The sequence below is a fragment of the Felis catus genome, chromosome A2, assembly GCF_018350175.1.
Source record: "Felis catus isolate Fca126 chromosome A2, F.catus_Fca126_mat1.0, whole genome shotgun sequence".
Taxonomy (NCBI): Eukaryota; Metazoa; Chordata; class Mammalia; order Carnivora; family Felidae; genus Felis; species Felis catus.
The window spans coordinates 70,837,316-70,852,625 of NC_058369.1; the positions used below are offsets into that span (position 1 = coordinate 70,837,316).

The following is a 15,310-nucleotide window of genomic DNA, read 5'->3' on the forward strand; positions in this document are numbered from 1 at the left end:
TGTTCTTCAGAGTTGCTGCACCGGTTTGCATTCCTACCAGCATATAAGAGGGTTCCCCTTTCTCCACATCCTCGCCAACACCTGTTTTTTGTTGTGTTGTTAGTTTTAGCCATTCTTTTTCTTTTATTTCATTTCACTTCACTTTATTTTATTTTATTAAAACTATTTATTTATTTTGAGAGAGAGAGAGAGAGCAGGGGAGGGACAGAGAGAGAGGGAGCGAGAGAATACCTAGCAGGTTCTGCACTGTCAGCACAGAGCCCGACTCAGGGCTCAGTCCCAGGAACTGCAAGATCATCACCTACAATGAAATTAAGAGTTGTACGCTTAACTGACTGAGCCACCCACATGCCCCAATTTTAGCTATTCTGACAGGAGTGAGGTGGTGTCTTATTGTGGTTTTGATTAGTATTTCCCTGATTATGAGTGATGTTGAGCATCTTTTCATGTGTCTGTTAGCCATCTGGGTCTCCTCTTTGTAAAAATGTCTATTCATGTCTTCTGCTCATTTCTTACTGTTTTTTTGTTTTTGTTTTTCGGGTGTTGAATTTGATAAGTTTCTTATAGATTTTGGATACTAATTCTTTATCAGATATGTCGTTTGCAAATATCTTTTCCCATTCTGTAGGCTGCCTTTTAGTTTTGTTGATTGTTTCCTTTGCTGTGCAGAAGCCACATACTCACCATGTAGAACAGATAATCATTTATTAAAAAAACTATAGCTCTTAATGTGTAAATTATTTACATAAACATTTCTGAATTCTCAAAACCTACCTTACTAATGGTTATGTAAATGTTAGTTGAGGCCAAAAAGTAGCCATCTGGATTATTACTTTCAGAGAGGATTTCCCTTCGCTTTTAGGTTGAGTGTAATTTTTATACTTTTCAGTGTTCCTCTGGTAAATTAGTATAAGATGGTTAATAATTATAATCAGTTCTTTCTGGGAAAAAAAGTCTAGGAACTATCTCTAGGGATTTAGTTATATTAAATACATGAAATTGCTATAATCAATAAGTATGCACATACATTCACATACAACATTCTTTTGTAATAGGGATTAACTGCATAATATATTTCAATACTTTATCATTGTAAAATTAGAATTCAGAGGGATACTTGTGTGGCTCAGTCAGTTAAGTGTCCAACTCTTGATTTTGGATCAGGTCATGATCTCGTGGTTCATGAGTTTGAGCCCCACTTCGGCCTCTGCACTGACAGCGCAGAATCTGCTTGAGATTCACTCTCTTCCTCTCTCTTTCCTCTCTTCCTCTCTGTCTGTCAAAAATAAATAAACTTAAAAAAATTAGTGTTCTGAGATCATGGGGAATGGCCGTTCATTTGATTAATTTTGCATGTTTGTTTTTAGGTTTGTATTCTAAGGTATTTATTAATCAGTTGATTACCATTTCATAACTCGTAAATTATTCTTGCTGAATGACACTTTCTATTTCCTAGCAACTGGTTCCTCTACCCTTCTCTTTCCTTCTTGCCCAACACTAAAGAATGGCTAACCTTCTAAAATTTTCTTTCCTTTCTTAATGCCATAATATTATCATTTTATGTATTTTTATTATTAGAATCATCAAAATATGTCATCTATTGTGGCTGTTTTAACTTAAATGGATTACGTTGAAAATTTAAGTGATATGGGGTGCCTGGGTGGCTCAGTTGGTTAAACGTCTGACTCTTGATCTCAGCTCAGGTGTTGATCGCAGGGTCATGAGTTCAAGTCCTGCATTGGGCTCTGCACTGGGCATGAAGCCTACTTGAGAAAAAAAGGAAAGAAAATTTAAGTGATGAAAATGTTATAGAGAGTCAGATTTTTTCCCACAGTCTTACTATTTTGAAGGTATCATTTGGCCTCAAAATTTTAAAATCTACTTTTCTATTCTCCATTCCCATGGGAAGATGAAGTGCTAAGCCCTGGTTTCAAATTTAAGGAGAATAAACTTCTGGTCTTTGTTTTCTTCCTTTCTCCCATATTTCATTATGTTTTGACTTGGGATAGACTTTAGAGGATAATTTAGGTCAACCTTTTCATTTTATAGATGAGGAAAATAAAACGTGAAGTTAAGTGCCTTGCCTAAGTAAGATCTTGTAGCTAGTGACAGATCGTGGACCCTGGTATCAAACCCTGACCCTCAGCCCCCTTTCCCTCTTTTTCTTTTGTCTTTTTGTGCTTCTGATAGTTGGCACTAATGTTCTCCAGCCACTCTATTTTGGGCCAATACAATGTGCAGTAATGTTAATGCTTCCTTGGCGGTCTTGTCCACACCTCTCCTGAAGATCTATAAAAGTGTGGACTTGGAACCACAATGGTTACCCATATTTTCCCCAATCTGTGGTGTTTTTCCTCTTTAAACAGCATTGCTTTATCCATGCAAAGCAGTGAAGAAAAAGAAACTGCTCAGGGCTCTGTGGTATGCAGAATAATGCCCCCTCCCCCAAAGGTGTCCACGTCCTAATCCTTGGAACCTCTGAATGTTTGGTTACATGGGAAAAGGGAATTCGGTTTGCTAGTCCGCTGACCTTAAAATATGGAGATGATCTTTGATTAATTTGGTGGACCTGGTGTAATCACAGGGGTCTCTGCATAAGAAGGAATTGGAAGCAGCGTGAGGAATAGGCCTGCTGTTGCTAGCTTTGAAGATGGAGGAAGGGGCCACAAGCCAAGGAAAGTGGAAAACCTCTATGAGCTAGAAAAGGCAAAGAAACAAATTCTCCCATAGAGCCCTCAGAAGAGAGTGCATCCTACAGACACCTTGATCTTAACCCAGTAAGATCTATGTTAGACTTCCAAATAACAGAAATAGAAGATAATATATTTGTGTTGTTTTAAGCCACTGAGTTTGTGGTAATTTGCTACAGTAGCCATAGATAACTGATACAAGTACTGATATAAGAATTTACACTGCTTCTTAGAAAAAGTCACTTTGGCTCTCCCTCTTCCCAGGTCATCTGATTATTTTATTTCATTAGCTACCTTGGTTTCCCTTACACATCTTGGCTCCATGTTTCTCATCTAGATCCTTGGATCAAACAACCCACTGTAAGACTATTCACTGTGAATCAGCTATGAATGTCTTTAGGACGCACTTTCTCAGTATTTGGTCATTAGCTTTACAAAACACAACCAATGTTAAGAGGCTACGTAAAATTGTGAAACTATTTTGTTTGCTGTTTGCTGCTGCTTTTCAGGAATTCAGGGTCAGATAGTGATTCAGAACCCATAACTGTCCTGACCTAATTCCTAAGAAATTATTTTTGTCACCTTGTGATGTTTATGGTTGTAAATGAAGCTGCTTATGGCTTTGCTATTTATGAAACAGACTGAGTGAGATGTATATCTTGTTTCTTACCTGACAGAGGAGGAAAATGCTGGGCCATTGTCTGGTTACCTGTTTTATCAGGCTGACTTGCCCAGTAGACTAAAGTACACGTTTGACAGCCTGACTTGCCAAGATATGGCCAACACATCTATTAACTCCTGTAAAATCCTTGACTTGATGCAGCATCAAGTTTTTTTCTCATTGCTCAATGGCCTGTTAATTGGTGTTGAGGGCTGAACTTTGCGAAAGCCTCAGTGGGATAAGTGAATCCCTTATCCTTTTCAAATTAATGTAATTCTTTATGTGGCTGGGAGTCTTGAATTCAACCAAAGTTTCTGTCTTTTCAGATAATTTTTTAAACATTCTATTTTTAAGTAATCTCCACACCTAATGTGGGGCTTGAACTTACAACCCTGAGATCAAGAGTTGCATGCTCTACCAGCTGAGCCAGCCAGGTGCCTCCTCTTTTCAGGAGACCTGATTCTATGTTAAGGCTACCAGAAAGGCAGAATTCATAATTCTGACTTTCTGCACTTGTTTACTCCATGGCAGGGAAATTTTTTATTGATGAAAAATTTCTTGACCCACTGTGAAATGAGAACCCTACCATGCCCTCCTTTCTGTACTAACTGATTTTCCAGAGAGAAGAGGATATTCCATATTTTTGTAGACCTGAGGGACACTGGTCATCGTCATGGGCCAACTAATTCTTTCAGATGGTATGTGGTTGAATCTTGTTTTCTTTTTTAATCCATTATGATAATGTCTGCCTTATAGTCATAGTGTTTAGACAATTTACATTTAATTATCAATATAGTTTAAGTCTGTCATCTTGCTCTTTATTTTTTGCATTTCATCTTTGTTCCCCCCCTTTTCTTTCATGTTTTCCTGTTTTCTTTTGGATTAATAGAGTATTTTTTTGTGATTCCATTTATCTGCAGTATTGGCATATTAGCTATACCTTTTAAATTTTTTAGTAGTTACTCCAAGGTTTACAATATATGTCTAATTTTATCAATTTACCTTTAAGTAATGTATCATTTCACACAAGAGCCTTACAACAATATACTTCTGTCTATGCACCTCCCCCTGATGCTATTTTTATCACATCTTTTCTTCTACATGTGACAAATCATATACTTTACTAAGTTTGCTTTAAATAGCCAAGTAACTTTTTCCCAGCTTTATTGAGATACACTTGACAAATAAAATTAGTATATTTAAAGTGTACATCATGATGTACAATCATGATGATTTAATATACATGATGATTTAATATACATGCACATTGTGAAAGGATTCCCACAATCAAGTTAATCAGCACATTCATCACCTCACAGTTACCTTTTTATGTGTGTGTGAGACAACCCTTAAAGTAAACTTCCTTAGCAAATTTCATTTATATAAAATAGTCATTATACTATACATTTTGCTATATAGGCTATAGGCTACAGTCACCATGCTGTATATAGATACTCAAAACTTATAACTGAAAATTTGTACTCTTCGACCAGTCTCTTCCCATTTTTCCACCTGCAGCCCCCTGCTATCCACCATTCTACAGTTTCTGTGAGTTTGACTTGTTGTTGTTGTTTTTTTTTTAATTAAAAAAAAAATTTTTTTTTCAACGTTTATTTATTTTTGGGACAGAGAGAGACAGAGCATGAACGGGGGAGGGGCAGAGAGAGAGGGAGACACAGAATCAGAAACAGGCTCCAGGCTCTGAGCCATCAGCCCAGAGCCTGACATGGGGCTCGAACTCACGGACCGCGAGATCGTGACCTGGCTGAAGTCGGACGCTTAACCGACTGCGCCACCCAGGCGCCCCAGTTGTTGTTTTTTTTAATGACTCCAGATATATGGGAGGTCATACAGTATTTGCATTTCTCTGGCTTATTTCACTTAGCATAATGTCCTCCCGGTTGACCATGTTGTTGCAAATGGCAGGATTTCCTTTTTTTTTTTTTTTAATGGCTCAATAATATTCCGTTGTATATATTTATATATACATCTCTTTAAACACAATTTTGCTTGCATAAAGAATTTTGAACACATCCATTTACTGAAAGTATGGGATGGGGTGACACACATAGAGAGCCTGCCACAGGGTGGGAGTATGTGTGAGTGAGGCATGCGAAGTGCTGGGGGTAGGTACATGGGTCAGTTGGAGGAATTGCAGGCAGGGCATCCCCAGCACCTCAGCGGTAGGCTTCCTGATGCAGTCCATGAAATGGTTTGTAGGATACACGTCTCTTTGATACATTTTAGCCCTGGGTGCCCAACCTATCCTTCAGTTGTGCAGTTCACCTCAATATTCTGGACGAGATAAGAAAGAAGTGGGTCTTTTTGGCAGATTATAACACAGCTGGGGAAGCTGGATACTCACTTACATGCTCTGTTTCCCTTGTGGGAAAAATTGCAGGTAAGTGGGTCTTATGGTACTGAGCTGTACCATAAGGTATATATGGTACCCTACCTTGGAGGAAGGGTAATGTGGGTAAAGTGAAATTGTTCTTCTTACCCTCTTCAATGAGTCAAATGTCAGGATTTTTAAAAAATTAAAGTATAGATGATGTATAATTTTATTTTAGGTGTACACCATAGTGATTTGACAATTATGTATGTTATGAAATGTTCACCCCAAAAAGCGTAGTTACCATCTATCACTATACAAAGTTATTATAATATTATTAGCTATGTTCTCTATGCTGTACTTTTCATCCTTGTGACTTATTTATCACCTTACCCCCTCCCCCAGCGACCCTACCCCCCTAGCCCCAGCAATCACTAGTTTGTTCTCTGTATTTATAAGTCTTTTTTTCTATGTTTGTTTGTTCACTCATTTGTTTTTCAGATTTCACATATAAGTGAAATCACATGGTATTTTTCTTTCTCTGACTTATTTCACTTGCTATAATACCCTTTGGGTCCATCCATGTTGTCACAAAAGGCAAAATTAAAAAAAAATGATTTAAATTCTAGTTAGTTAACATACAGTGCAATGTTGGTTTCAGGAGTAGAATTCAGTGATTCATCACTTACATACAACACTAAATGCTCGTCATAAGTGCCCTCCTTAATACCCATCACCCATCTATCCCATCCCCTGCCCACCTCCCTCCATCAACCTTCTGTTTGTTCTCTATCATTAAGAGTTTCTTATGGTTTGTTTCCCTCTCTCTCTCTCTTTTTTCTTTCTTTTTTCCCCCCTTCCTGTGCTGTGTTCGGCTGAGTTATTTAGCATGCTGGCTCTTTAAGGGCAGAGACTTGGTTTCCTATAGCAACAGTACAGTTATCCTGAAGTTAAACCTTAATGATTTTTAAAAGCACGTTTTAGGGGGATTTGTCTTCTCAATATGGGTCCCCAGGGTGATGGGTGTCCAGTGTGGGCCCTAATCCCCTGACTCCTCCATGCTTGTGATGTCTGTCTCCTTTGTGAGTAGTTGGGCTAGGGGGTTTGGCTTCCTACCCTTTCTCTGCCCCTCCTACCTTTTTGATGTCACCTTCTCTCTATAACTAGCTGTAGAAGATTCTGCCAGTCTTCAGGTTGTTTTCAATGTGAGTTGCAATACATGTAGTTGTTGCCTTGGTGTGTTGTGGGAGGAGGTGAGTTCATGATCCTCTTACTCTCCCATCTTCCCTCTCTCCAAGCTAATGTCAGAAGTTTTTGCTCTGATGGTATGCTGGAACTTCTCTGCTAGACTCCTGGACTTCCTCAAAAGTACTCTTTTATTGGTGATTGTCATAATTGTTCTTTGGTGAAGAGACAGAGAAAACTCCTATTCTACCACCTTGCTGATGTCACTTCAATGTCACTTCAACTTGTAAAGAAATTAAAAATGAGAAAAACCGTCTTTAACATTTAGCCACATATTTGTCATCATAAGCCTCTTTATTATGTTTTTAGTTCTAAATTTCCACTTGATATTTTCCTTTTGCCAGAAAAACTTTAAAATTTCTCATGAGGTAAATCAGACAGAGAGAAACAAATACTGTATGATATCACTTAACTGTATAATCTAAAAAGACAAACTCATTAAAACAGAGACTAAAATAGCATTTACCAGCAAATGGGGGTGCAGCAGAGAAATTGGACAGATGTTGTTTAGGGGTACAGATTTGCAATAAGAATAAGTCCTAGAGAGCTAATGGACACTGCAGTGAACATAGGTAACAGTATTGTATTATAATCGTGAAACTTGCTAAGGGACAGGAACTTAATTATTCCAACCACTAACAGGAAATAATAATTATGTAATGTGATAGAGATGCTAATTATTGCTATAACAGCAGTTATTACAACATATGAACGTATCAAATTAATGTGTGCACCTTAAATTTACACAATGTTATATATCAAATATATTTTAATTAAAAAAGCATTAATTATAATGTAAATCTGCTCTCGGTGAATTCTCTTAGCTGTTATTTGTCTGGAAAAGTATTTATTTTGCCTTCGTTAAAAAAATTGTTTTTTTAATGTTTATTTATTTTTGGGAGATAGAGAGAGAGCGTGAGTTGGGCAGGGGCACAGAGAGAGAGGGAGACACAGAATCTGAAGCAGGCTCCAGGCTCTGAACTATCAGCACAGGGACTGATGTGGGGCTCAAACTGACAAAACCATAAGATCATGACCTGAGCTGAAGTTGGATGCTTAACCAACTGAGCCACCCAGGCGTCCCATTTTGCCTTCATTTTTGAAAAATATTTATGCCAAGTATAGAATTCTAGGTTGACAGTTTTTGGGTTTTCTTGTTTTTTTTTTGTTTGTTTGTTTTTTTTTTTTTTTTGTTTTTTTTAATTCTGGCCCAATATTCTGCTCATTAGGAAGTATTTTCTGAAAAACTGACTGATTTCCAGCCCTGTTAAGACCCTCATCTCTGACCACTAACCCCCAGGAAGATTTTCCACAAACACAAAGACACCAGATTATAGTCAATCTCTGTGCCTTTCAGTAGGGGTCTTAATACATTCTCGTGGAAGAATGGGGAGTTCTTCCTTTGCTAGGCTGTCTTGCATGACAAGTCTAAAGGAAAAGGCATAGTGCCTCTCACTCAGATGGCTCTTTCCATGCTTATGCCAGTTAGTATTATTCTTTAGTTTCTGTGCCCAAATGGAATTGCTAATTTACACCTTGGTGAAGGAGATCAGGTAGGATGCTATAGTTCAAGCAAAGGCGATGATGAGGTAAATTAAAACCAGGCTGATGGGGTTGACTTAACTAGATAATGATAAAGAACTGAGGAGGCTTGGATGTGTAAGGTAAGGGAGAAGTATCAGAGCTTACGACTGTGCCAATCCCAGCTTTCATTTTCTTCTTTTGTGTAATAGAACCCTAGTTTTTAGCTGGACTTATTTTTGCTTAGTGCAAAGAATGCATGTTCAGGTTCTTTTAGTAAGTGGATGTGACCATATCACAAAATTCAGATTAATGAGATGAAAGTAGAAGCATTGTGTGCAACTTCTGGAAAAATCTTAGGATTGAATGAATCCTGCTTCCCCTCTCCTACTGGCTGTTTTGTGCATGCGATACCAGGAGCTCAGGCAGCCATCTTGAGGTCCTGGACCTCAAAGTGGAAGGTACATGTTGGGAATGGCACATCATCAAGTGGAAAAGAGTCCAACACTCTGAACTGCTATACACTGAACTGACTACATCAGGGCTTCTTTTTTGTGTGGACAAAAAAAGATTTCTGTCTTATGTAAGCCGTCGGTTTTGTCTGTATATCTGTTTTGTTCTTGTTGTAGATGGTGATCTGCAGCTGCACCTAATCCTGACTAATGAAAACAGGTTGATAGAAGAGCCTAAGTTTTTTTTTTTTATCTTGGATGATGGAACAAGTGGTGATGCATTTGGTAAAGAACAAACAAGTTAGGAACTTCTGGACATAGATTATCCAATAAAACAATTATACACTGACCTGGATAAGTCTTAAATCATGAAAACATTCAACCTGTATTTGAATCTTTTTTTTTCTTTTATTTTCTTAGGCATAAACACTGATCTCATGCCTTAATTACTTTAGGAATTTGATGACTTTGTCTTAGAACATAGTGGAGTTCTGAAATATTAATGCTGTCTCGGCTTCATTTTCTTGTTAGTGGAAGGATAGATCTTAATCACATTCTTGAATTATAAAGAAATTTTTAAGTTTGGGGATCCTCAAAAGATAAATTGAAATAAAACATGGAGGAATGCATCATATGTTGGAATTATTTATGAGGTGCTATTTTTACTTTGGAGTAAGTCTTTGCCCTCAATCACTAACTGTTAATCTTTATCACATGTTTTGAACTCTCATGTCAAAATTATTGTTGAGCACATCTAGGGAGAATTAAATGCAGTTTACATTTTTGGCATTATTTATTATCATAAAACTTTTAAATGACAGTAATTTTGGATTGTAGATTTCACTTTACTTTTTTATTCTTCAAGCTAGTCAAGGAATTTTTAGGATGCAAGTTTATTTTTAATTTATTTTCTCCCTCTGACTTTCTCCCTCAGGACAAATATAGTGGATTTGTGGTGGTAGTTTTAAGCTTACTGCCATCAAGGAAGCATTTAAAATGTCTTTAGGCAAGCTTGTTTTCCCTATCTTCTTGTCTGGTAGTAATAAAAGCTAAGTCTTTTTGTTTTTTTTAATTTTTTAATGTTTATTTATTTTTGAGAGAGACAGAGAGACAGAGCATGAGCTGGGGAGGGGCAGAGAGAGGGTAGACATAGAATCCGAAGCAGGCTCCAGGCTCTGAGCTGTCAGCACAGAGCCCGATGTGGGGCATGAACTCATAAACCATGAGATCATGACCTGAGCCAAAGTCGGATGCTTAACCAACTGAGCCACCCAGGTGCCCCTTAAGTGTGTCTCTTTTTATATCTTTGAAAAAATATGTCTTTTTTAGATGCTGGCAAACAAGCTGGAATTTGACCTGTGATATCTTTCATGGGACTGTATATGGGAAAAGGAAACTCTGGGGCAGATTTTGAGTTAGAGCTGATGTAATGCATCCCAGGGAAGCAGTGCTTGGAACTCAGGTAGCTTTAAGCAGGTAAGTTAATAGCAGAGTAAACTTGCCAGAAACAAGCATGTATAAAAGAATAAAAGAAATGGAAACAGTAAGACCATTGATAACAGAATACAGGGAGAAGGATTCAGGGCCTCTGTGGGAATCCATAGAGGCCAAAGGCTCTAAAAGCTGAGACTATTTCATTTTTCTTTTGATGTAACAGTCATTAAAAAATAGTAATAAGGCTCAGGCCAGGACCAACATGGAAACTCACTTATATCAGTGTTGTGTTTTTGTTTTTTTTTTTTTTAATACTTGTATTACAGCATAGGGCAGTGTCGCATACACAAGGCCTTTTTTTGCGTAAATTGTGTGTTTCATTGAAAACAAAGACAGGCTTGCTTGAAACTGAATTGACAGCTTTGTGGCTGTAAAGATAAATATAGCACTTGTCAGGTAGTGAATTCATGAATAATCAATGAACCAGCAAAGGACAAAAAGTGACATATGGCAGCCTGGTTTGGATTAAGTGTGATTGTCACATTCCCTTCCCCACCTTTTTCCCTTCTCTAATTTATTGAAAGAAACAAAGCAAGCCTCATTTAGCCAGAACACGGTACCTCTGAAAAAGTCTACTTAGGCAAAGTGTTAACAAGGAAGTTTATTCATTAAATGTCTCCTCTACTGTTTGATGTTTAAGAGCCTAGCCCAAGTTGTTTGCCTTAATAGAAATTTTACTGAGAATGAAAATTTGACTTGAAATCTTGAAATAAACTGGTAGAGTAGTTTTTGTTTTTTCAAATTACTGCTACATCAGTATTTCCAAATAAGTAACACTTAACCATGCTGATTTGCCAGAATGTTTCTCTAAATAAACCATAAATACATTATAGGTGTGTTTTCATGCCTTCACCCAGTATATAAGCCAGAATAGAGAGAAGGCATTCTTAATTTTTCCCTTTGTATCAACCAATACTTGATTGAAGATACTGATTCTATTATTTGTAACAAAAAATAACCATTTTTAATGGAAATTCTTTGGTAATGCCAAAGTTTTTAGAATAGTGTTCTAAGGAACTGATGATGAGAGGTATTTGTTCCCAATCCAAGTAATAACTCTACCACTTTAAAACTTTAGTCTTTTCTGGTGCCTAATGAAGGGTTAGGTGTTCAGTCCAGTCAGTCAGTTTGCACCTTGAGTTTGCCTGGCTTTCGCCAAAGATCTGATTCTGAAGGATTTCACATTGGAGAGTCTCTAGATAGCCTGATTCTCTAGTTCCCTTGATTCCACTCTCATCTTTCCAAACCCTTTGAAATTGGCAGAGGAATTAGCAGTAAGTTTTGATTAAGTACATGTTAAATAAAGAATTGCTGTCTGTTTTGAATGGCTCCTGCCAACTTCCCCACAAAAAAAGCTTCCGAAAACTTATCCTTAGAATTGTAGTTTCCCATATGAATATGAAATATTAAAGGGAGTAATTTTTAGAAATCTGTTAGAGGGCTTCTTATTAAAGGAATCAGCAGAGCAGTACATTAATTATTTTATTCCAGTGAGTACAAGTGAGACACTGAATAACATCTGGCTTTGTTCAAATTCATTGGAAGATTCCTTGATAAGATTTTTCATGTAAATTCTCTTGCACTGTGTACCAGTAGCCCCCTTTTTCACCTTAAAGTATAATCTAACTTTCTCTGCGTGACATTATCCCCCTATAATTCAGAGTAGTGAATGGTCATGAGATATTCAGCAAGTAATTTGTTAACTCTAGGAATTTGATTAAGTTTGTAATTAATTTACTTTTACAATACAAATTATGGTAGATTAACACCATATAATTTTATAATAGTTTTTGACTTGTTTCCTTGATCATGGGGAAGGAGACGGTGAATGCCCTTGTTTATTCTATAGCCTGGCATGTATATGTGCATCTAAATGTCATGTGGTATGTGTGTTGGGGCAAGAAAAAACCATGAAGGACTACTGTTGTAAAGACAGACGGTATCTAAGAAAAACAAAGTGTAATATCTGTTGAAAAATAAACTTGGCTAATGACCTTTAACCTTTAAAATTACCTTCAGCCAAGCAACTCTATCAGTTTATCAGCAGTTTTGAAAATGCCTAATACTTATGCCATGGTTCAGCATAGAAAGCGCAGACTGGGTTGGAATGAGAATGGTCATGGGAAGCCTGCCCTTCAAACTCCTGAAGATAAGCCCTAATACTGAATTGTGTATATTTACTCCCTCTGCGACTAACTCAGTGAATAAAGCCTATTCATCAAGGAAATCTTGTCTTTGACTCAGATCCATTTGTCACAAATCATACACTTCAATTTTAGGATTACGTCAGGCTGAAATTATGAACAAAGCATGCTGCTATGTTCATTCTTTTATAACACAAAGGGTGGCTTATCATCAAATTGCCTATGGTAGTATCACCAGCAGTTTTATGTATTTAGGGTAAATTCTGCCAACTCTGCCTGAAAGCTATTGAGCTTTCACTTTTGGAACAAGTAATAAAGAATCTTTGTTGTGTATTGAATGCTTACCATTTGCCAAACATTGTATTATGCTGAACTGGAGACAAGTTAATACACAGTTTCTACTTGCCGGTAAACACAGAGTATTGTTAGGAAGATATAACACACATGAGACAGAAGTTTATCCAGAGCTGAATTTTAAGAATAGTTTTTATTTTTATCAAAGGCCATCTTAGTCATTGGAGGTTTATAGTCTATAAAACAGAAGTGTTAGAACTGCTATTGGGTGAGGGAAGAGGAAGACACATTTAAAAATTCTATTTAAGAAGCCATTATTGAACCCCTTTTTTTGTTTCAGAAACTCTTTGATAGTCACTGCGGTTACAAACCTGATTATGCTCCCAAGATACTCAAAAGTATAGGACACAAGAACAACTGCATTGCCCTTTACAGAATACAAATTGCTTTTGATATTATATTATCTACATTATTCCTTAAATTTTTTTTTTAATGTTTACTTATTTTTGAGAGAGTGAGAGAGAGAATGGGATCGGGATGGGGCAGAGAGAGAGGGAGACACAGAATCTGAAGCAAGCTCCAGGCTCTGAGCTGTCAGCACAGAGCCCAACCTGGGGCCTGAACTCACAAATCATGAGATCATGACCTGAATTGAAGTCCGATGCTTAACTGACTGAGCCACCCAGACATCCTTCTCCATTTTCTTTGTGACAGTACTGTTGGCGTTTTACATTTCAAAGGCTGAGACTAAATGGAGAATAGAGGAGGTGGTTAGTCCCACTCCTGTGTTTCTGCAGTATCTTTAGAAAATGCTGAGTCAGATAAGCTATTAATAAACTATGTAGAAAAGCACAAGGGACCTTTAGAATATATCCTGTATTGATCTTTGAGTGACTTTGCTAGGATAAAATGGTGAAGCAAAGCCATTTAGTGATTTGATAATATTGACAAGATGAGATATATACATTTCTTTATTATCATAACAGATACATAATGTGCTTCAGGCATTGTATTCATTGACTGTTCTATTTGGTTTTGTTGTCATTCTTAGTAATCTAAGCATGCTTGATGCAGAAGATTGCAAAGTACAGATAAATATGAAGGTCCAGAAAAAAAATTAATTTACTCTGCCTCTCATCACCCAGAAGTAGTCATTGTGAACATTTTGATCTATTTCCTCCAGTTCCTTTTTAATCTTTAAAATAAGGGTGCAAATTGTACTATATTTTTATGTAGGGACTTTCACCTCACATTAAAAATAGTTAATATTTCTTGGGCATTAACTATATGTTTGGCACAGAGCTAACATTATGTTTTAAAGATTTTATTTTAAAAATCTGTACCATTAAATACATGCAAAAGAATCTAGGCATCACATACACATGGGTTATGGATTTCTGTGAATGGATCACCTAATGTAAGAACAATGTGAGAATGTAGAATAATATTGAAGGGTGGCAGAATATGCTACCTAAACGTATGCCACTTTGGCATAAGGATTATTTTTAGCTAGAGGCACGTGAAAAACAGCAGGTGCAGAGAAGAATGCTCTGATCACCCATGTGAAAGATGCCCTCCCTATACAGGGAAGAAACATGCTTATCACTGGAGTAAGGAGTTGAGACTGGGTATTCTGTACAAACAGACCTTGTTAAAGTAACAATTTTCATTTAGGTTTGCCATATATTCTAGTTGTCTTTCCAAAATCATCTCTTCTTGTTCAACCTAATATCGAAGAACTTGGATTTTGCCGGTTCTTTAGGTCTTCATTTTCTTGTGGGAACTTCCAAGTGTATGTAAAAATAAAATTTGTGTGCCTTTCTCCTGTTAATCTGTTTTAACTCAATTTAATTCTCAGGCCCAGCTGGAGACTGTAAGATGGTAGAGGTAAAATTTTACCCACCCTGCATTGTTTGTCCGCATGTGTGTTTTTTCCCATTCCATTCTCTAACCTCCCCATCAGAAATACTACTGTCCTGAATTTTACCATTTTCTTGCCTTTTAAATTTTTATTATTTTACCTTATTTTTAAAAATTTAATTTAATTTTTTAGCATTTATTTTTTTATTGAAGAATAATTGACATACAATATTGTACTGGTTCAGGTGAATAACCTAATGATTAAATATTTATATACATTACAAAATGGTCACCACATGTCTAGTTACCATCTGTCACTATACAAAGTTCTTATAATATTATTAACTATATTCCCTATTTATACATTACATCCTGTGTTTTATTTATTGTAGAACTGGAATACTGTACCTCTTAATCACCTGTTTTGTCTGTCAAACTCCCCTCCCCAGCAACCATCATTTTGTTCTCTGTAACTATGAATCTGTTTCTCTTTTGGTTGCTCATTTTTTTTTTAACAATGTTTTATTTAAAAAAAAATTTTTTTTCAATGTTTATTTATTTTTGGGACAGAGAGAGACAGAGCATGAACGGGCGAGGGGCAGAGAGAGAGGGAGACA

The 15,310-nt window shown here is 36.8% G+C and overlaps 1 protein-coding gene across 8 annotated transcripts in view; it reads left to right on the plus strand.

Moving 5' to 3' along the window:
* Nucleotides 1-3,951: 3,951 nt before the first annotated feature.
* Nucleotides 3,952-15,310, plus strand: part of LOC101088997 (cytochrome c oxidase assembly factor 1 homolog) — a 39,031-nt gene continuing 27,672 nt past the window's right edge. For 3 of the 8 annotated variants that reach the window (XM_045052180.1, XM_045052178.1, XM_045052179.1), the window contains exon 1: nt 3,954-4,049. In XM_045052180.1, the coding sequence (XP_044908115.1) occupies nt 4,025-4,049 (25 nt within the window). In that variant the 5' untranslated portion in view covers nt 3,954-4,024. Of the gene's footprint in view, nt 4,050-15,310 lie in introns of all 8 variants that reach the window. The other 5 variants (XM_045052181.1, XM_045052182.1, XM_045052183.1 and 2 more) reach the window with 4 other exon arrangements.